The sequence below is a fragment of the Balaenoptera physalus genome (assembly GCF_965194825.1).
Source record: "Balaenoptera physalus genome assembly, chromosome: 2".
NCBI lineage: Eukaryota > Metazoa > Chordata > Mammalia > Artiodactyla > Balaenopteridae > Balaenoptera > Balaenoptera physalus.
In genome coordinates, this window is record NC_138883.1 from 149,960,323 (window position 1) to 149,983,253 (window position 22,931).

Genomic DNA, 22,931 nt, shown 5'->3' on the forward strand with positions numbered 1-22,931 from the left:
TTCATTGCCCTTAAATCATTGATAATGTGGCTGGAGGGGCCTTAAGCCTGCAAGCTTGGGGCACACTGGGGCCCCTGGGAGCAGGTGAGGGGTGGAGGTTTAGATCACAGGACGCAAAGGGGAAGGAGGTGGAGAAGTGAAGTAAAAGGAAGGTTATTTTAATAAGAACAAGCAAGGGTGATGGAAAGTAATACACCAAAGCCATTCTCTGGCATCGTAAGGTTCTGCCCAGCCGGCTGAGAGGCAGCTAGGGGCCGACTGTCATGGGAAAGGAGGAGTTTGCATCCTGTCCCAGACTTCTCGGCTGCTTTCCTTGGTGAGCCCAGGCTTTATCCGTCCTGCTGGTTGTCTCAGGCCTGTCCCGACGCCCCAGGCTCTGCGGCTTGTCCGAGCACGGAACAGCACCCGCTACGTGGCACAGCAGCTCCTACCAACCAAAGCTGCCCCCCCAGGCACCCCCCACTCTGTATCAGCTACACTAAGGGTGGTCCTGTTGAGCAGATGGGCACCAGCGTGCCCAGAGCAGAGAACATCTCATTGCAAAGACAGTGGTTCTCACCTAGGGGGTGATTTTTTGTCTCCCTGGGGACATCTGTACTGACATCTAGTGGGTAGAGGCCAGGGATGCTGCTAAACATCGTGGAACGCACAAGACAGTCCCCACAGCAAAGAGTTATCCAGCCCCCAAAGGTCAACGGTGCCGAGGAGGCTGAGAAACCCTAGCGAAGAGAAATGCAATCAAAAAAGAAAACCTGTTCTCAACTTCCTAGAGATACCCTAAAATGAATAAAACCAGCTATAGCTTATGTCCCTGTTCGTGTGCTGAAGCAAGGGAAACCCATACTACTTTCCTTTTTTAAAGTAAAGAAATAAGCTCTTTTGTTTTTTGTTTTGTTTTGTTTTTTGTTTTTTGACATCTTTATTGGCGTATAATTGCTTACCCTTTTGTTTTTAATTGAATAAGAGAAGGGCTTGTCAAATCAGCTCTCTGGTCTAAGGACTCCACCTGGTGGTTCTCTCGGGAATGAAGTGAAGTTTGGATTGTTTTGTTCTTTATTTTGAAACAATCACAAGGCAAAAATTACAGAAAAGTTGCAAGTATAGTACAAAGAAATGTTTTCCTGAACAATTTGAAAGTAAATTACCGATGTAATATCCTACCACCTCCTAAATACTTTAAATTATTTCCCATAAACAAGGATCTTCTCCTACATAACCATGGGAATCAGGAAATTGGTATATTCCTACCATCAATCCTCTGACTGGATTCAAGTCTTGCCAGCTGTCCTGATAATGCCCTTAGCAAAAGGGTCCAATTTAGATCACACTCTGCATGTACTCATCAGGGCTCTAGCCTTCAATCTAGAACAGTTCCTTGGTTCTTTGACGTTCATGACCTTGAACCTTTTAAAGACGACCGGCCAGTTATTTGTAGGCTGTCCCTCAGTGTGTGCTCGTCTGAGGTTTCCTCATATTTCCATTCAGGTCAAGTGTCTTTGACATGAATCTCTCCGAAGCAATGCTGTGTTCTTGTCGTTGCATCCTAGTAGGTGATACAAGACTTTGACTTGTTCCATTATTGGTGGTGTTAACTTTGATCAGGTGATGAGGGTTCCCTCCCCTACGCCCCCCTGCCCCCGGGCTATGAAGTGATGCCTGCTAAAGGATGTCCACTATCCAACATTGTGCTGATGATCCCAGCCAAAGCAATATGGCAAAAAATAAAGAACTGGTATAAGAATTGGAAAGGCAGAAATAAAACGCTCATTATTCTCAAAGAGCAGGGTTAGGCATGTAGAAAATCCAAAAGAAGAGTTATACATTAATGATTAGAATTAGTAAATAACTTCAGCAAGACTGCTGGATACAATGCCAGTATCAATTGTATTTCCACTGTAAATCAACTGTATTTCAATATACCAGCACTCAATGATTAGTAAATGGAATTTTTTAAATAGAAGATAGTGTTAGAAACTATTAAATAACTAGAAAAAATCTAGTAAAAGAGGTATAGGACCTCTACACAAAAGCTATAAAACACTAAGAGAAACCAAAGAAGATCTAAATAAATGTTTATGGATTGGAATACTCAATATTGTAAAGATAAGAATTCCCTTCAGGGACTTCCCTGCTTGCACAGTGGTTGAGAATCCACCTGCCAATGCAGGGGACACGGGTTCGATCTCTGGTCCAGGAAGATCCCACATGCCACGGAGCAACTAAGCCCATGCGCCACAACTACTGGAGCCTGCGCTCTAGAGCCCATGAGCCACAACTACTGAGCCCACGTGCTGCAACTCCCGAAGCCCGCGTGCCTAGAGCTCATGCTCCACAACAGAAGCCACCGCAAAGAGAAGCCCATGCACCGCAACGAAGAGTAGCCCGTGCTCACCATAACTAGAGAAAGCCCGCACACAGCAACGAAGACCCAACGCAGCAAAAAAAAAAAAAAAAAAAAAAAAAAGAATTCCCTTCATCCACAGATCCAATACTATATAAATCAAAGTATGGGTTCTTTTTTAGATACAAGATTTATCTAAAATTTCTATTAAAATGCAAAGGGCAATAATAACCAAGACAATCTTGAAAAAAAAAGTGGCTCTTTTTTGAGGCAAATATCAAGTTTTAAAATATAGCTTATTATTATAAAGACAGTAAGATGGTATGCAAAAATAGGTGACTAAATCCATGGAACAGAATAGCTAGTCCAGAATTAAATCCTCACATATTTAGACATTTGATTTATGAAAAAGGTAGCACTGCAGCACAATGGTGCAAGGATGGGCTTTTCAATAAATGGTGCTGGATCAACTGAATACCCAGATGAGGAAAAAATATATCTTGATCCCTACCTCAGAGTATGTATGAAAATCTATTCCAGACAGATTGCAAATCCAAATGTGAAAGGGGAAACGAAACAATAAAGCTTTTAGAAGAAAAGATTTATAGTTTTGGCATAGGCAAAGATTTCTTAAAGAGGACTCAAAAAACATTAACCATATAGGGAAAAGTTCGTATATTAGACTATGTTAAAATGAAGAACTTCTGTTCACCAAAAGACAGCATTAACAGAGTGAAAAGGCCACAGAGAGAGGGAAGATAGTCACTGTACTTTTATCTCACAAGGACTTCTATCCAAAAAAAAGCACCTACAAATCAGTAAAAAAGGACAACCCAATAGAAAACCAGACAAAACACCTAAACAAACACTTCACAAAAGCTAATTAAATGGACAATAAATATATTGTTTTTAAAGTTCTCAACTATGTTAGTAATCAGAGAAATAGAATGAAAACCACAGTGGGATACCACTACCAACCCACCAGAATGGCTCAACTTAAAAAGACAGGCGATACCAAACGTCAGTAAGGAGTATAAACTGGTACAACCACTTTGGAAAATTAGTAGTATCTACTTAAGCTGAAAGTAAGTAAACCCTATGGCGCAACAATTCTATCTCCAAGTATATATCAGTATATGTGTTCACTTAAAGATATATATTATGTTAGTAGGTGCACTATTTATAATAGCTCCAAATTGAAAATTACCCAAATGCTCATCAACAGCAGAATAGACAAACTGTGGAATATTCACACAATGAGAAACTATATAACAACGAGAATAAATGAACTACATCTACACACAAACAGGTTAAGCAAGAGTTGCATAATGTACAATTTCATTTTGCATAAATACAAAACTAGGCAAAGCCAATCTACGAAAGATGTTAGATTAGTGGTTACCCTTGGGGCAAGGGTGTGGCTGGAAGAGGGCAAGAGGGGTGCTTCTGGAATGTGCAATCTCCTGTTCTTGATCTGGATGTCAGTTGCTTGGGTGTGTGTAGTTTGCAGTCTGCTGCATGTATATCATGCTTCAATAGAAAGTTCAAAAGGAATCAATTCCAGGGGAATTGGAGAGCTAAATGTGAAGGATAAAACAACTGAGCCTCTAGTAGATAACACAGAAAAACATTTTGGAGATGAGGGAAGATTTCTCAAACAAGACACACATGTGCATACACATACACATAAACTGAACTATGTGAAAATTAGAAACTTCTGGTCATTAAACAACACCTTTTCATTAACAGTGAAAAGGTCAGTAAGCAGAAAACCCTTTCTGGGTCCCAGACCTACATGACCATAGTAAAAGTGTCCCCCCCAAGATAGGACAAAAGACACTGTCAATGGGCAGGGCTTCCTGAGCTAAGAAGTTCTTCTTCTGATGTCTGTTCTTGAATTGGACCCTTTGAAAGCTTGTTTCTTTTTCAAAATGGGAGAGGCAGTCACATTTCTTATCCTTTTGATTCAATTTACAGCCCAGATTATGATTTGGTGATTTGGGGAATAAGATGTTTTCCTAGACCAAAATGGATTATAATGAGGATGTATATGAGGACAGTATTTCCACTCCCTGTGAGGTCTTTGGTATTTAAGCAGTTTTAACCAAAAAAAAAAAAAAGTGAAAGGTAAACCACAGAGTATACTCATATCCAGAATATATAAAGAAATCCCATAATGAATAATAATAAAAATAAAAGGCAGACAACCCAATAGAAAAAGATGGGCAAAGACTTGAATGGGCACTTTGCAAAAGATATCAAGAGTGGACAACATATACAGAAAATCCTCAACTTTATTAGTTATTAGAGAAAAGCAAATCAAAGCATTAGTGCAATACCACTACACACCCACCAGAATCGCTAAAATTATAAAGACTGACAGTGCCAATGAGGCTGACGTTGGCAGTGATGGAAACCCTAACACACCACTAGAGACTGTGGAAATTATTTCAGCCTCTTGGCAGTGATCGTCAGGCATTATCTACTGATGATACCACATCCTATGTCCCATTAGTTCCACTCCTGGAGAAATTCAGATGCACGTGCATCAGATCCATGCACATGAACATTTATAGCAGCATTATGCAGAACAGCCCCAAACTGGAAACAACCCTAATGTCCATGAACAGCAAAATGGATAAGTTATGGTGTGAGAGACACAATGGAATTCTATACAACAGCAAGTAAACAAACCTCTGCTGCCTGCAACCTGGATGGATTCCAGGCACGACACAGAGCCGAAAAAAAGCAGGCACAAAAGCAGATCGCATGAGTCTATATCAAAAGCAAGCAAAACTAATCTATGGTGTTGGATTCGCAGTTGCCTTTGGGGAGGGGTGAGGGGGGCAGGTTTTCCGAATAGTGTTCGTTTAGGAGGCCGGCGGCGGCCACGCGGGTGTGCTCACTCTGATGCAGATTTCTGATCTGCGCGCTTTCCCGTGTACCAGGCTTCAACATGAATATCTAATTGTCTATAGAGCATAGACCTAACCACAAATTCGACCGGGGTGGTCGATCCAGCCCCTGTCCTCACCTGGTAGGCCGGGGGCCAAAATCCGGGACCCATCACTGGACCCACGGGTGGAGTGAGGACAGTCACAGCCTCCCTTTCACCTCACGGTGCACTGATGCCCGAGAAAATTCCCTTCGGGGGCTTTCACATTTTGTTAACTTGCGGACACAGCTGTCTGGACTCGCGGGCCCTGCAGACCGCGGCGGCGCCAGAGGAACGCAGCCAGAACCAGAGGCGCGGCGACGCGCACCGGACCGCCGCGGAGCCCGAGCCCGGGAGGCGGAGCCCGAGCCCGGGAGGCGGAGCCCGAGCCCGGGGGCGTGGCTCCTCGATTGCTTCGGCCTGGACGCCGCTCAGGCCGCGCACGCCGGCGGCGATTGGTGCTGCCTGGCGCGGGCGCGGGGCACGCCGGGACGTCGGTGCGGCGAGAGGAGCGGGCGGCGCGGCGGGTGGGAGGCAGCAGGATGGTGAAACTGACGGCGGAGCTAATAGAGCAGGCGGCGCAGTACACCAACGCTGTGCGGGACCGCGAGCTGGATCTGCGGGGTGAGTTGGACGGGGGCGGGCGGTCCGGCCTACCCGCCCGCCAGGCGGCCCGGCCCAGCCGCGTGCGCCAGGGCCGGAGCGTGGCCGGCGGCCTGCGTCCCGAGCCCCGAGCCGGGCTGGGTCCCGCTGTCGTCGGTGAAAGGCCGTCCCTGGGCCCTTCCGAGGCGCCCCTCACCCCAGCTCCTCCCCGCACACACGGGGCCGCCGCGATGCTCCGGTAGGACCGCGGGCCTGTGCCGGGCCAGCCGGGCGGGCTTCGCGGCCTGAGCTGCGGCGGGGCCGGGAAATACACAATCTAGCTAGCGGTTGCGACCCTCGTGCGGAGCGAGACGCGTTAACGTGCTGTCGTGAGAGTGTAGACAGGGTAAGGGAGCGAGGAGACGAAGTACGGGACAAAAGCGATTGTCTCCCCGACATTTGCCCCTCATTGGCTTCAGTCGTCTTTTCCCCTTTTACCAGAACATTGCAAAGAGCGGACTGTCGGAGCGAGGCTGGCGCTGCCGGGTGCCTGCGGAAGGGTTGCGGAAGCCCCCGAATTGTTAGGTTCCTGTAGTGATTTCCGCCTCGGCGTGCAGCTCATCAGCATTTTAGGGGGCGACTTCTCCGGGGATAAGATAATCAGTCTTGGCCTGAGAATCGCTCCCACGGAGAAAGCGCGGTCGCCGGAGCACCACGGCTGCGGGCTCTGCTTTCTGCTTGCTTTTTTGTTGGCTGACAAAGCCCAGTACTTTCGTTTTGTTGAAACTAAGTTTCTTAGAGAAAGGTTCAACTCAAGTGTAACCGACCGCTTTCACAGTCTTGGCACAGGTGATCCCTGCCTTCTGAGTCTGAAGTGCACCCAGCGTTGAGGAGTCTTGTTTTGGTGCAGCACTTACTTTGATGTAGCCCTTACAGCTCTGCACTGTGTACTTTCACTTTGGCTCGTTTAACTTCTTTTTTTCTCCGAGCACCTAGCACAATAAATATGCCCGTGTTAGACAAAAAAGGGAGTATTTGAGTTGTCCACAGGGTGATTTACCATTGTGTGTGACCTATTGACTTTCAACTCTGGGTTTGAGCTGGGGGAGGTGAAGTAAGGGGGAACGGTCATGATATCATGAAGACATCCCAATGAGTTCTAAGAATCGGGCCTGTGGGATGCAAAAGAGGTTGAGGGCTGTTGTCCACCATGTGTGAACAACGTTTGGACGCTGACAGTTAAGCAGCTCACAGCGTAAAGTCCTCTTAGGCCACTTCACTAGCTCTGGGGCCTTGCTTAGAGCAGCATGAGGCACCTTGTAAATATACTTGAAAACTGTTAGGTACTAGTTACTGCTAGTAAGTATTCTCATCATTACTGCCCTTGTCACCATCGCCATCTTCATGTCCACTGCTAGACTATAAGCTTCATGGCAGCTGGGACTTGTGACTGTCTTGTTCCTTGTACTATGTGCCAGTACCTTGGCAGTGTCTGGCAACGGCATAGGTGCTAGGTAAACACTTTTGGAAGGAACATTAGCTGTGAGTCCAATTACATGAAATGCTGCTAATGTTTTAGGTGCCTTTTAATTATATTAATACTTGTGTGGGTGTTTTTTTTTTTCCTCCTTTTTGCAGGGTATAAAATTCCTGTCATTGAAAATCTAGGCGCTACCTTAGACCAGTTTGATGCCATTGATTTTTCTGACAATGAAATCAGGAAACTGGATGGTTTTCCTTTGTTGAGAAGACTGAAAACATTATTAGTGAACAACAACAGAATATGGTAATTGTCTACTAGTGGAAAGTAGCTTTTTCCCCCTAAATGTTGCAGAGTTCCCTGAAGAAGTTGCAGTATATACTGCCAGTTAAACCTACATATTTCTTTTTTTTCTTTTTAACCTACATATTTCTTAAATGGAAAATGAGCTGCACTTGTCCCATACAGATCCAGAGATTAATTTGTCATTGGTCTAGTCTTATTTGCATTTATTCAGAAATCTTGTGTGTACATATATATATATATATATATATATATATATGTTCATGGTAAGTTTCTAATTTAAGTTAAAAACATGCTGCTTTGTACATATTTTGGCTCGTTTCTAAAATAATAATTAAAGTTATCAGAGGGGTCATATTAAAGAGATAACATAAAATTCAACAATTATATTTTTGACTGAACATCTCATTCTACCTCAAATCCTCTGCTATTTGTTTTTCTTTAACTGCAGCTGATTTTTAGAATATTGCTTATTGAAATTAAGATCTTTTTTTTGACCCACGTTCATCATCTTTGTAAATTTTGTTGGAGAAAAGTTATTAAAGGTCTATAGACAATGTCTTTAAGAAGTTCTGGGTGTTGAGTTGCGTTTTTTTAATTGGTGTATTTCTCATGAGTTAACTATTCCGTTGTGGTTTGGTTGGTGTATCTTGTGCTTGAGCTGTGAATGCAGAACCACTTGTATTTCTGTGCTACCTGCACACAAGTCCTGAGATGAGCAAAGTAAGTCTGTTTACACAGGACTTTCTCTTTGTCTTAGGTCTCATTAGATAGTGTAGCAGTGGAAAGAGCCCTCGCAGCTTTCAGGAGGCATTTCAGGAGGCATTTCAGGAGGCATGGGTTTTAAAATCATCCCACTTCTGTGACCTCAGACAAGGTCCTTCCTTCTGTTAGAGTGTTGGAAGAAAGATCTCTAAGGTTCTTCCCACTTTGAAGTCCTCTGGGCAAAGGCTTAGATGAAGTTGTTAGTTTACTTAATTTTTACTTTCATTAAGATTTTTTCTTTTTATTTTAGCCGTATAGGTGAGGGACTTGATCAGGCTCTGCCCTGTCTGACAGAACTCATTCTCACCAACAACAGTCTTGTGGAATTGGTAAGTTGAACAGGGGAAAAACGTATTTGCAGGGAGGAGTTAAAGGTACTACATGCCTTTTATAGAAAACTTGGAAAATCCAGAAAATTATCTCATCATCCTTTTTCTTTTCTTAATTAATTCAGGAAATGGGCCTTTTTTGGTTATGTGTTGCAAATATCTTCCCACTCTCTAGCTCACCTTTTGACTCTCTTAGGGTCTTGATAGAGAAGTTCCTAATTCAAGCATAATCCATTTCATCAGTCTGTTGTCATTAGTACTTTTGAGTTCTGTTAAGCTTCCCCTACGCCAGGGTCATAAAGAAACTCACATATTCTGTTTTCTAGAATCGCAGTGTCCAGTATGGTAGCTACTAGCCAGAAGTGGCTACTTTGAATTAAGATATACTAGAATATAAAATACACTACAGATTCTAGAGAGTTAGTACAAAAAAAAAAAGAATATAAACTATCAATAATTTTTTTATACTGACATTGAAATGGTAATATTTTGGAAAATAGGTAAAACAATGTATTATTAAAATTAGTTTCTCCTGTTTTAATGTCATTACTAGAAAATTACATATGTGACATACATTAAATTTTGTTGGAGGGTTTTATTCAAGAAATTATTGTTTTACTCCACATTTAGATCAACGATCCATTTGAAATCTGTTTTTTCTTTTTTAAAAAAACATTACACTTTGTTTCTTTATTTTTTTATAAATTTATTTATTTATTTTATTATTTTTGGCTGCGTTGGGTCTTCGTTGCTGCGTGTGGGCTTTCTCTAGTTGTGGCAAGTGGGCTTCTCATTGCGGTGGCTTCTCTTGTTGTGGAGCATGGGCTCCAGGTGCATGGGCTTCAGTAGTTGCGGCGAGCGGCCTTAGTTGCCCCTCAGCATGTGGGATCTTCCCGGACCAGGGCTCAAACCCGTGTCCCCTGCATTGGCAGATGGATTCTTAACCACTGTGCCACCAAGGAAACCCCTGAAATCCAGTTTCTTATAGGGGGCAAGTTTCATTTTCTCTATTTGGATATGATTATTTTTATGCTTTTTAAATTTCTGCTCTGTGTATAATTTTTAACAAAATTGAGCTTATACTAGACATTGTTTTGCAACCTAAATTTCTCACTTAAATACTGGATGTTTAAGTTCATGTGATATAACTTGATTTTAGGTTATTATGCCCTTAACCCCTCCCTTCCCTATTTCCCTGATTGTTCCTTTCCTGGTGGACGAGGTTTATAAGCGTCTTTCAGATTCCCAAAGGAGTACTTGACTCCAAAAGTAAGAAAGCACTGATCTGAGGGCATGTCCTTTCTAAACTATATGAGGTATGTGCGTTCATAGGGAATGTGTGGCATGATGGGGGCAGTATATTCTGTGTGTTGTAATTGTGTTTAAAGCTGTTTGCAAAGATGAAGGCTGTTTGTACGATCAGTCACTGAAAGAGGTGTACTAAAATCCTACATGATAGTGGATTTGACTGTTTCCATGGAGTTCTGTCAATTTTAGTTTTATATATTTTTAGGTTATTTGATATATCCAAATTTTATGTATCTTACTGATGAAATAAACCTTTTATCATGTGTGGTGACCCTCTTTACATCTTATTAGTGCTGTTTTACCCTGGTTGTCCATTTTATCTGCTGCAGTATATCAAAACAAGCATTTTTTCAGTTAGTATTTGCATAATCATTTTTTTCATCCAAAATTTACATTGTTTTTCTGTACTTAAATTTTAGATTTGTCTCTTGAAAACAGCATATGATAGGATTTTTTTTTTAAATCCAGTCTGAAATCTGACTTTTAAATGAAATAGTCTGTTTATGTTTAATGTAATTACTGGTATATTTGAGTTTATCTTCTTTCTTTTCTAGAATTTTTTATTTGTTCCATCTGTCTGCAATTTTTTTTCTCTCCTGTATTGCTCTCTTTTTTTGGCATTCCACTTTTCCTTCTGATAGTTTAGAGATTAACTAATTATTAAATAGACTCTGTTTCTATTCTTAGCATCCTAGGAATTAGCACACACATATTTATCCAAGTGTAAAGCAGTTAACCAGCACCTCTACCTCCTGAATAATACGGCACCTTAACCATCTCACCCCCCGCCGCCCCCCCCACCCCGTGAAGACATCACTGTGTTTTACACAGTCTGTATGTGTGTCTGTGTGTGTGACTAAAGTTACTGTTCTTCCTTTCTTTTGGTTTTTGCAGGTTTATTGAAGTATGATGGACAAATGAAAATTATATATGTTTAAGGTGTACAATGTGAAATTTGATATATGTATACATTGTGAAATGATTACCACAGACTAACATATTCACCACTTCACCTAGGTACCTTTTTGTGTGTGCAGTGAGAATACTTGAGATCTACTTTTTTATCATATTGAGTACACCATATGTTATTTTTAACTGTAGTCGCAATGTTGTACCAGAAATCTCTAGAACTTATTTATCTTATAACTGAAAGTTTGTGCTCTTTAATCAATAGCTCATCTCCCCTTTCCTCCACCCCCCAGCCTCTGGTAACCACCATTCAACTCTGTTGCTGTGAGTTGGACTTTTCTTGAGATTCCACATAAAAGTGAGGTCATGCAATATTTGTCTTCCTTTGTTCCTTTTTGGATTGTTCTTTAGATTTCCTTTAGTGATGGTGTGCCAGTAGCAAGCTTTAGAGCTCCCTCCCATGCTGTTGTGAAGTATTTAAAAGCGGCAGCTTTCTGAGCACCTGGCTGTGTTGCCCTCCCCTGCTTTTACTTGTACTTTTTTCCTCATTGTCCCTCTTGGCCCTGTCCCACTCAGTTCAGATCTGTTCTAGCAGTTTCTCCTCCGTGTGGGGCTTTGTTCTGGAAAGGGCACAGTTTCTGGTGGAGTGAAGTCCCAGATTGCTCGAGCCCTTCAGGTGTCATCACACACTTTAATGTGTTCATTATTGGGACATGCCTATCCTTTGCCTATCCTTTCTCAAACTGGGTACCTGTCAGTCGCTTTGGAGTTCTCGGGTCTGTTGGACGCCTCTCTGCCTTTCCTCTCTTCTTCTTGTGTGAATGTTGTCACCAGGCAAGTCATGTAGCTCTCACAGTAGTTTGTCCTCACTGGCTCCTGTGTTAGGTTCTTGCCAGAGTACCTTTTCATCTAGTTTGCTTGTAGTTGACCATAGGTTTTGTTTTTTCTATCCTTGTTGCACTGTGTTTTATGGCATAATTTGGGAAGATTCAAAAGCTAACCTGCCTTCTTCCCATATACGTTTTTTTTTTTTAACTATACTCCTTGTCCTTGAAAATGTTATTTGAAGAGATTTGGGGGCGCCTAGAATAAAGGTGCCTTCCTTCAAAGATGACATACCTGTGTTGCCCCCAGGCACCAACAGGAAAAACCACCTTACACCAGGATCATGGTTTGAGGTTCCCTGTGTGAACAACTTGCTCAAAAGTTACAGCAGTTTTCACATTGCTTTCTTTTCTCAATCACTGCTTTAAGCTCAGTAGTCCTTTTGAATTTGCTACAGGAAATGATTTTATTTTTTTGGTCCCTTCTGCTGTTGAGACAGAAACTGTTGTGGCCAAGATATTAAGTTTAAGAAGCTCAAATTTATGAACGAGTGTATTCAGTAGAAATGTACCAAGCATCTGTGATGTGCTAGTGTTGTGCTGGGTTCTGGGGCAGGAAAAACAAATAAGTGCATAAAAGACAAGATCAGTCCTTGCTCCAAAGGCATCCACCATTTCACAGTATCAAAATGGGGTGTGGTATTTGTGTTCTTACCTGTGGCTGTTATTTTACAGGGTGATCTGGACCCTTTGGCATCTCTCAAATCATTGACTTATCTAAGGTATGGAAATTATTTGTGGTGGTGACAATAAAGTCTTTTAAAATAACACCATTACCAGCCTTGATCTTAAAGTCATCAGTTAGTAAAAAGTACCTTTAAAAAACAAATATTGAAAGTATTTCCTTTGGGCTCTGTTAAAATTTCCCTAGTGTTAAGTTCTTATGACATTGAAATGTGAAGAATAGTGAACGTTTCCTTACTTCATGGAGTCATTAGATTTTATTAAAATGGACCTCTTGAATGCTGTGCTGTGAACAACATTGGCATTGTATTGTTCCTTTTCTTGTAGTATTCTAAGAAATCCTGTAACAAATAAGAAGCATTACAGACTATATGTGATTTATAAAGTTCCACAAGTCAGAGTACTGGATTTCCAGAAGGTGAAACTAAAAGTAAGTATTACTCTGTTGTAAGTCATTATAGATTGGTGTGTTTTCCTTTATACTTTTGTTACTGACTTTTTAAACGGCCCAGTGATTTTTGTCATTGGTTTGTAATGAGAATGGGGAGGGGGTGCTAAGTCAATTTTCCCATACGGTGTTTATGGTAGGACTTTGAGTTCCGGTTGTCTTGTGTGGGGCTGGTCTTTCTAGAGGTGGCACAGCCTCAGAGCCGCCGTGGGCACTGTCACAGCAGATGGCCTGCTTAGATGCACTCCCTGTGGGGAGTGTAATGTAATCCACGTTTCAGCACCTTTAATTGTTAGGATGATTTTCCCTTTATTGGAGGATTTTTTTTTTTTTTTTTTTTAACCTTCTTAGTTCCTTGAGAGCCCCTCCTTGAAACTCAGAGAGGGAACTTTCTTCAGGGACCTTCACCAGAAAGGCGACCACTGTGTCTCCTTTTAATTTGAAATTGGCTTCGTGGTATTTTCACCAGCCCAGAGTATTCCAGGAGAGTTTTCTTCCATGTTTTCTGAGGAATGCATCTAAATGCATGTGGTATTCCTATTTCCATTAACTGTGTGTGTGGTGTCGCTGTAGGAGCGTCAGGAAGCAGAGAAAATGTTCAAGGGCAAACGGGGTGCACAACTTGCAAAGGATATTGCCAGGAGAAGCAAAACGTAAGATCCGGATATCCAACTTCACTCCACTTCACCTTCAGAAACATTATCTGTCTGGCATTTTGCCTCCTGCAAAATGAAACGAAACACCTGTGACTAATACAGTACTAACTTTGCGTCATGATGATCCATGACCGTCAGTGGTCCACGTATCACGTGAGATCTCTGCCAGATTAGCAGAGCAGATATTTCAGTATTCAGTCTTAGTGCGATGTTATATACATCCTCCTTTCTCTGTAGGAAGATGAACTGGGTGGTGTTTCTGAAGGAGAGGGTTTCTTGTATCAGTTTGTTAACAAAGATAAGATACTACACTGGTTGAATTACTTTCAAAAGCTTTTGAAAGTAAAAGAGAAGCAATTTCTGTTGGTCTGGATTTGACAGTTTTGTACTTCCCTCCCCTCCCAAGTTTCAATCCAGGTGCTGGTTTGCCAACTGACAAAAAGAAAGGTGGGCCATCTCCAGGGGATGTGGAAGCAATCAAGGTAATCATGTGTTAGGATTCTTGGACTGGAGTGAGCTGTTATGGGTTTAGGACTCAAAATTATGTAATAACCCAAGTAATAAATCAAACACTGCAGATTTTCCCCACAATTGTTAGAATCCAGCTGTATTTTTGTGTAAGGAAAAACTAGCTTAAAGATATCATTTGACCAGACTTTGACTTGAATTAATTATGTGAGCCAGTCAAAGTGGAGGCAACTCTAGTCTTTCTCATTTTCCCAGGATGTGTTTATTTGAACAGTTAGTTACCTTTGCATGCTGTCTTAATTTTTACTTTGAAAGATCCTGCTTGATGAGAAATCCTAATTTTATAATACTGCCTCCTAAATTATCCAGTAGCATAATTCCAAATAGGTCCTTCAATTAGCTAAGATTTTAGGACACAAGCAGCGATTATTTGCTCTCTTATAATAGGGTCTGCAGCTGTTTACCAATTTTGGAAATTTATGATTTGGTTTTGGGGTTGATTTCACTGTGCCAGTAAAATTCTTCCCCCAACAAAGAACTATTTAATATTCCAACTCAAAAAGATGGTGTGAATTCCTGTGAGTGTTTTCTGGGTGATGGAGGCTTAGATGAAAGTAACTGTCCGTCTCCATTGTCTCCTGGCATCCAGAATGCTATAGCAAACGCGTCAACTTTGGCTGAAGTGGAGCGGCTGAAGGGCTTGCTTCAGTCCGGTCAGATACCTGGCAGAGAACGCAGATCAGGTAACAGTGTTCTGTCTTTCTTTCCAAATTAATGGTACACTTGAAGTGATTGCAAAACAGTTTACATACTACGACCCAAGAATGCTAGAATAGTGCCTCATTACCATCTAATCTAATCCACTCAAAATGCCTTTAAATGCTCTTTGAAGATAAATCATTTGTTAAAGAATGTTATGTCGTAGGACTCTGGGGTTTCTGTAAAAGTTGAGACAAACATTATTTCATAGCCATGGAATGAGAGCGAACAGTGGAGGTGACCGTGTTGCCTTTGACCCCTGTCCATGTAGGCTAGCTTACCAGATGAGGACACAGGCTCCAGAGCCAGACAGGCTGAGGGTCAGAGTTTAGCTTCACCAGTTCTGTCCTTGGGTAAATTTCTTAATCTCCACTTAATCTTAAATCTGTGTCCTTATCTTTAAATCTGAGATCGTGATAATGGTAACCTCAAAAGGTTGTTGGGAGGACTAAGTAAGATACTTGTAGGTAGCACTGAGCAGAGGGTGTGAGCCGTTCTGATAGTAAATGCCAGCTTTGTGTCAGGCAAACTGGTGGACACTGGGGTATAAAGTGAAAACTACCCCAGACCGTGCATATTGCAAGTTTGATATGAATGTAACTGGGACCTCTGTCTAGACTGGCAGCTCAGGGAAAGTTTCCTTGGGGAAATAATGTTGGAACTGAAGCTAAAAACAAGTAAGACATTAATTAGACCAGTGGTTCTCACCTGTGTGGTCCTTGGGCCCCTGGGGCGCACATTTTTGGTTTCCTGGGTGACGATGGAATGGGGGTGCATAGAGCACCTCTGTGCCTACGTGGGTGGTTGGCTCCCTGCGCTTGTGCTGGCTCAGGTGAGAGGCAGGCAGCTTCACCAACGTGAAGTGAGCTTTCCACTTCAAGGAGAGCAGCTAGTATTTGTTACCAATGATAATATTCAAAATTTCAAGCAGAAGTTAAAAGCTGGGAAACTTTTTTTCCACAATTGTAACTTTGACAGTTTCCCAGTACTTCCAGACTTCTCTGCGGAAATTGTTGCTATTAATGAATGTGATTTTTTTTTATAACATATAAAGAAATGGGTCAACATTTGGAAGACCTGCATAACTCAGTGAGCAACGTTTTCCAAATGATGATACAGAGTCATGCATGCATAAATGATCCATTCAGAGTACAGAATAAACCGGTGGATTTTCAAGTCAGAGAGTACGAAAAGTTCATTGATAAGGTTTCAGACTCCACACTGCAATCTAACCTTTAAGAAACTACCACTTTTGGGACTTCCCTGGCAGTCCAGTGGTTAAGACTTGGCTTTTACTGCTGTGGGCCTGGGTTCGGTCCCTGGTCGGGGAACTAAAATCCCACAAGCCAAGTGGCGTGACCAAAAAAAAAAAAAAAAAAACTACCACTTCTGTCAAGTTTTGGCATATAGTATCAGAAAAGAATATCCACAACTGCCTGCAAAGACTATTAAAATACTCCTCCCTTGTCTAACTACATGTCTGTGTGAGGCTGATTTTCTTCATACCCTTCAATCAAAACAACATACTGTAGCAAGTGGAATGATGAAGTCAGTACAAGGGTCCAGCTGCTATTTGGCAGACATTACAGAGATGGGCAAAAATAGAAAATAATGCCAACTTTCTCACTAAATATTTTTGTTTTAGAAAATATTGGCATTGTTATATTTTATAAAAATATAAACATTGTTAATATATAATAGATTCATTGTTTTAATGAATTACTGTTTTTTAAAATACTTTTAATTTCTAACATACTATCAATAAACGTAATCTACTTAAACAAAAGCTCTTTGGGTCCTAAAACTAAAGTATTTGAGAACCCTTGAACTAGACAAAGGCGGAATGGCATTCTTGGGGGATGGAACTGCACTGGCAGAAAACCTGTGATAAGAGAGCCTTGCACACTTGGACTGAAGGAGGACAGTGTGAGCCAAGGTCAAGGGATGGGGGGGAATGTGGTGAGACGGGCAGCAGAGTGAGCTCTCAAGTCCAGCCCCTCGGGGGACTGCAGGCCTTGTGCTGGAGGAGGTCTGCGGTCCTGAGAACAATACAGGTCTGTTGAAGGCTTTCAAGGCTCCCTGGTAATAGCTTGGAGGAGGAAGCTGTGTCGAATTGCTTACTGGGACTGCAGTATGACAAAATTACTGACTTAATTTGCTTCCCCTAAAGTGTTTTATTTGGTCCTTAGGCTAGTTTTGGATTTTTCAGTGTCATCTAAACACGTTGGCACATTGAGAAGAGGAAGACGGAGATTGTTCATGGTTCTGTCAATTTCAGTGGGCCCAGGCTTCTGAGTAGCACTTCCTGTATCTAGAAATGTAATGTTTGGGTCTAACTAGAAACAAAGGCTTAAACATGAGAAATTTTCCCTAACATTGACAGGGTTAAAACATTTCCTTTATCAGAATACATTTACTAAAATATCTGCAATGAATTGTTGACAAATAACAACCATTTCATTGTTGTTGCCATATTTTTCTTAATTTAGAGACATAGTCACTAACTGACTATCCCCAGCATGTGGTAGGTATTCCCCCCTGCCCCTTTTTTTATTTTTTTGAGTGTTCCCAGTTTCTTTGCCCATAGTAGTGGCAAGAACAAAACACAAAGTTTAAGCTTTTTATCTTTATAAAAAGTGAGTTATCAGCTTGACCAGAATGGGTTAGAATGGCAGGCAAAGAGTTTGACTTTCATAAAACACCTTTGTGACCCTTCCCCTTAGGAACTGACAGTCCTTTCCAATACCTGCCAAAGACAGATGGTCTCCAGACCCTAAACTCCTCAAGGCAGAGGCCGCTGTTGGGCTTTTGTACCTTGCCCAGGGCCTGGCACACAGCAGCCTCACGGATGGGCGCTCACACACTGAGCGAGCACGTTCTCTAAAATTGGTATGACTTCCGGCTTTGTGTTTTTCTCTAGGCCCCACTGATGATGGTGAAGAGGAGATGGAAGAAGACACAGTCGCAAATGGGTCCTGAGCAGGGTGGCCTCTAAGGATCTCAGGACATACAATAGTCCACTTCAGACAGGTCCTGCTTTTTGAATAGCCTTGTTTGTGTCAGCAGAGTAGAGTTCATAAGCATTGTTGAAATGCTTAAGACTGCTGGTAATTTTGTAATAAAAATTTTGAAATCTAAAGGCCAGTTTTCTATCAATAGTGCAAATAAAGGACACTCGCTGTGCTGCGGATTGCACATCATTGGGGCGTGTGTGCGGTGAGGCCTGGATGTGTGGGAACTGGAAATGCAGGAGGGCAGATCTTGTGGGTAGGCTTCCCAGTCCTCATGAAATGTTCAGGTTTTTAAATTCATAATAAAACTTACGGTTATCTGTGTGCTGCCACTGGTTGTCAGAATTTGAGATCTTGGGTGCATTTTTTTCTGCATGAAGAATAACAAGAGCTTTGTTAAAGGCAGCCAGGCTCTAGGGCTTTACAGAAGTCAGCATCCTTTAAAGTTTTTATTTAACCCTATGTAGAAACACGCAAACGATGAACTGCTGGTTCGGACAGTTAGAGGGGATGTGATGTCTGCCTGTCAGTTGGTGGCATTTGTGCAGAGCAGCAGCACGCTCCAGCGCTGAGGACGCAGTGGAGGAGTAGGGGCTGCCCGGTGGCCCACTAAGGCGTGGTGTCCAGCTCCTGGGTGCCAATTACAGTCCTCACACCCTGCTGTGGCCAGTTTGGGCTAATCTAAAAATCAAGGTGGTGGAGGGGAGTGCCTTCGCCAGCCATCTTTTCTCATCTGCTGGTGTTTGTTTGGGTGGTTGTTTTTTAAAGCCCCCTGGATGATTCTAAATGTGAGAAACACTCCTCTAAATAGGCCCTGAAACAGTCTGGGGTGATTGCTGATGGGCTAGTTGCTGTTCGTGTAAGGCATATACAAGATGCCTGGGACGTGAATAAACTCCTGCTTGGAGGAGCTGACAGTCTAACTGGGGAGACAGAACCTCACACAGTAGTGGGGCTAAACCTCAGTGCGGTAGCAACGAAGAGAAAAGAATGGGTAGAGCCTTCAGAAAGCTTTGGAAAGGAGATGGAGCTTGGGCATCAGGAGGACCTGGCCTTTAAATTTCCTCAGTACAACCCTAGACCAGTGCCTCTCCAACTCCAGTGCACTGTGAACCCTGGGGGTCTTGCCAAAATGCAGGGTCTGTTGTGGGGCCTGAGGCTCTGTGCTTCTAGCAGGTTCCCAGGAGTTGTCCATCGGAGGATAGCACTCAGGATTTCTAGCCTTACTGCTCACCCCTTCCTTAACCCACCTTATACCTTCAACTCCTTCAGGGGCCATCCCCTATGATCTGTTTACTGATTCATTACAAAAAGCACTTCTCTTTCTCCTTGGAGGTAAAGTGTGGTCTTACCTGCCTTTTCTTTAGCAAATCATTTTCCTGGATGATTGTGCCATGTCAGGAAGGGCCTGTGCTGTCAGGAACCAGGATTTATACTCAGCCCCTGGCTGCACTGAAAAGGCCTCCCTGGCAGAGGCCAGCCTGCTGGGTGTCTTGAGTGACACTTGCAGCTTCTGATGGAGGGGATAATGTTCAAAAAGCCAGGTGGTAACACTTTAGCTCTTGATAGTGGAGTAGGTACTTGGTGTGAGCTCAGAGTGGTGTCTGGTTTTCACTCAAGTTGGATTTCAGTATTTTGATTGTTAGTGCTGTGTCCATCATCAGTTTGGGGGCATTTCCCTGATGGACCTCCCTACACCCTCCCCTCTCATGATTTGTCTTTCAAAGCTCACAACAGGAAGGGTTTACAGTCCCATGACATGACCAAAGCACAAGACTGCATAAAACCCACAGCCATCCCAGAGGGCTACAGGCCCCTGAGCTGCCCCCTCCCCTGCCAGCTGGCTGATGCCCCAACCCCCACCAACAACCAAGGAGGGAAGGAGGAGAGGGGAAGGGAAGGAAAGAGGAAGAAAAGTATCTCCTGAGAACCCTGCTCCACTCCAGGGACCGCTCACCCCAGCCTGGCCTCGCTCCCCACTTCCCTGCCTGAGCTCTCCAAAGACATAAAACTGTTTGCAGATGACATGACGCTATATGTAGAAAATCCTAAAGATGCTACCAGAAAACTACTAGAGCTCATCAATGAATTAGTAAAGTTGCTGGATACAAAATTAATACACAGAAATCTGTTGCATTTCGATACACTACCAATGAAATATCTGAAAGAGAAATTAAGGAAACAATCCCATTTACCATTGCATCAAAAAGAATAAAATACCTAGGAATAAGCCTACCTAAGAAGGCAAAAGACCTGTACTCCAAAAACTGTAAGATGCTGATGAAAGAAACTGAAGAGCACACAAACAGATGGAAAGAATGGAGGTGGAGGAATCATGTTCCTGGGCTTCGGACTATACTACAAAGCTACAGTAATCAAAACAGTATGGTACTGGCACAAAAATAGACATGGATCAATGGAACAGGATAGAAAGCCCAGAAATAAACCCATTTGTGGTCAATTAATCTACAACAAAGAGGACAAGAATGTACAGTGGAGAAAAAAGTCTCTTCAGTAAGTGTTGCTGGGAAAACTGGAAAGCTACATGTAAAAGAATGAAATTAGAAAACCTCACATTATATACAAAAAAAAACTCAAAATGGATTAAAGACCTAAATGTAAGACTGGATACTATAAAACTCCTAGAGGAGAACAGGCAGAACACTGACATAAATCGCAGCAATATCTTTTTGGAGCCATCTCCTAGAGTAATGGAAATAAAAATAAATGGGACCTAATTAAACTTAAAAGCTTTTGCAAAGGAAACCATAAACAAAATGAAAAGACAACCTACAGACTGGGAGAAAATATTTGCAGATGATGTGACCGACAAGATTAATTTCCACAATATACAAACAGCTCATATAGCTTAATATCAAAAATTAAATCAAAGAAACCCAATCAAAGAAAGTCATATTTCTATGGCTTCTTTTCTTTGAATGACCAAGATGTTCTTTCACACTTCTTAGAACCCAGATTAAAACATAGGTCCATCAGATAAATGGAAGCAATTTTAAAAATAGAAAGAGGGATAGAAATTTCATTTGTATATACACGGGGGAAAAGTTATTTTTTTTTAAAGATAAGAATTTTGCAAATTTTATCGATGGTGAAAACTGTTCCATTTTCCATGTACTCCCTTAGGTTTACCAAATCAAACTCTCTACAATGAGTGTGTCTAGCACTGAGCTGTTTTAAATTCTTATTTTCCTGTCATCAATGACCAAGTGCAGAGGTCATCAGGAGGTCAACTCTAATCCACCCATGGACATGGCAGCCTTGACTACTGATGTTCAAGCTAGACACCATCAGCAGAACCACATCTCCTCGCATGGGTGAATTTCTACTAGTAATCATGGAAACAGGGAAATCAAAGGATATTCTCTATTGAGAATCAAAGTTGTAGATCCCTATCATGGGTTCATTACTTTGAATATTTGACCCGAAACACATACATCTATTGCACCATGTCCAATTCTACTATCTTTATAAGATGCAGCCTTACAGTGAAAGAGAAACAGGTGCAACAGCAATATCTCATCCTCTCTGAAGACCCTAGAGTTAGAAGTTTTAAAGGCAAAAGAAAGTCATACTTTTCCAGAACAAAAAGAGTAGAGGCATTTAAATTTAAATTTAAATTTGGAGTCTGTCCCATCCCTTAACTGTCACGTACACTCTCTTTCCTCATAAGCCTGAGTTTAGGATGTGTTGTTCAGAGATTGTATTGTGATGAATGAAGTATTTATTCTTTAAAAAATATTACTTATTTGTTAAAAGGTGATGGAGTGAGCATAATACTAAATTTCATGATTTTTTTTTTACCAGAATACTGAGATGGACCACCTTGAAGTCCAGTTTCTTCATAAGAGTCTATTCAGTGATAGCATTAACTTCCCTATAAAGCAAATAATCCCCACAAAAGAAATGTTAAAAATATGACTCATGCTCTCTGACTAAAAGAAAGCAAGGCGCAAACTGAGCAGTTAGATAATCAGTGTAATAAATTATATACATGAATCTTACTGCAGCATTGTTTATAATAGTGAAACTGGATGTCATCAAATTTCTATCAAAGAAGGAATAATTAGACAAATCATGGTATAAAAAAATAATTAGGAATTAAGAATGAAGGGAAGAAAGATTATTAACAATTGAATAAAGCAAAGCTTTCACAGGGAAATAAAGGAACAAAAAACGACAATTCAGACTTCATTTCTGGTTCAGCATGTGAAGAATTTGGAAGTTGCCATTCTAACAACAAGTAAAAAACTAAGCAAACTGAAAATCAGTAAATTTTTTTAGATCTATCAGAGAATTGAGGTCACAGACGAATTGCCAGCCCCCAAATCAGAGAGACAGGTAGGTACAAAGTATCTCATTTACCGGAGCAGAAAGGTGCAAGCAGAAACCTCCATGGACACCAGGGAGGAAACCTGAACCGTGATTGACAAACTGCTGGAGGCTCAGTGCAGCAAGTGTGAGAGTTACAAACTCCAGGGGGGCCCAGTGTTAGGGAGGGGTCCTCCACTTTTGTGAGTCTTAGCTTCAAACTTCCTACCAGGTTCTCACACTGAGAAATTGGAGACAATGTGCTCCACGTCCAGCAGGGGGACAAGAAACTTTTGAAATAGGCCCACAACATTTTATTCTTCTTAATGAAGCCTGCCCTCGAGAGAATCTATTTTACCAGACCCTAAACAACTGGGGATTCAACAGAACATAACTGACCTGAAGGAAGAGAAATACCAAAATCCAGCCCTCTCTAGAGAAACTATACGAATGTAATACATGTAAGAAAAGCAGTGGCTAGAGAGCAAACCTTCATCCAGACCAAAGAACTCATGCTACATGCTTGCGTGGCTCTGCTCCGTGTCATCTTCCCTCTGGACTCGGGTTGACGGAGCAGTCTCTATCTGGATAATGCCTTTGCCAGGGAAAGAGGAAGATCATGCACTGGTTCTTAAGTGTGTGCTCACATTTCTTTCCCTGTTCATCAGCCCCTTTGCCGTGACTGGAGAAACAAAGGGCAGGGCTGTATAATCCTCCAGTGAGAGGAGAGCAACAGCAAA

General features: G+C 42.0%; 1 protein-coding gene and 1 long non-coding RNA gene across 3 annotated transcripts; one reads left to right on the forward strand and one right to left on the reverse strand.

The window, feature by feature from the left end:
• Positions 1–137: 137 nt before the first annotated feature.
• LOC309654630 lies at positions 138–5,486 on the reverse strand. Its single transcript, XR_014260357.1, has 2 exons — positions 5,376–5,486; positions 138–1,543 (listed from the first exon to the last, which is right to left on the reverse strand). It is a non-coding gene; the product is annotated as an uncharacterized lncRNA (long non-coding RNA).
• Positions 5,470–18,035, forward strand: SNRPA1 (small nuclear ribonucleoprotein polypeptide A'; the record flags this gene model as incomplete). Of its 2 annotated transcripts, XM_082448862.1 has the most annotated exons (9): positions 5,746–5,900; positions 7,497–7,644; positions 8,657–8,735; positions 12,512–12,558; positions 12,848–12,950; positions 13,542–13,621; positions 14,031–14,106; positions 14,742–14,835; positions 17,772–18,035. In XM_082448862.1, the coding sequence occupies 9 exons, from the start codon at positions 5,819–5,821 to the stop codon at positions 17,828–17,830; spliced, it is 768 nt and encodes a 255-aa protein (XP_082304988.1). In that variant the 3' UTR covers positions 17,831–18,035. The 2 variants fall into 2 exon arrangements, with proteins under 2 accessions (XP_082304987.1, XP_082304988.1); XM_082448861.1 differs by lacking the exon at positions 7,497–7,644 and having other exon boundaries at positions 5,470–5,900.
• Between the last annotated feature and the right edge of the window lie 4,896 nt (positions 18,036–22,931).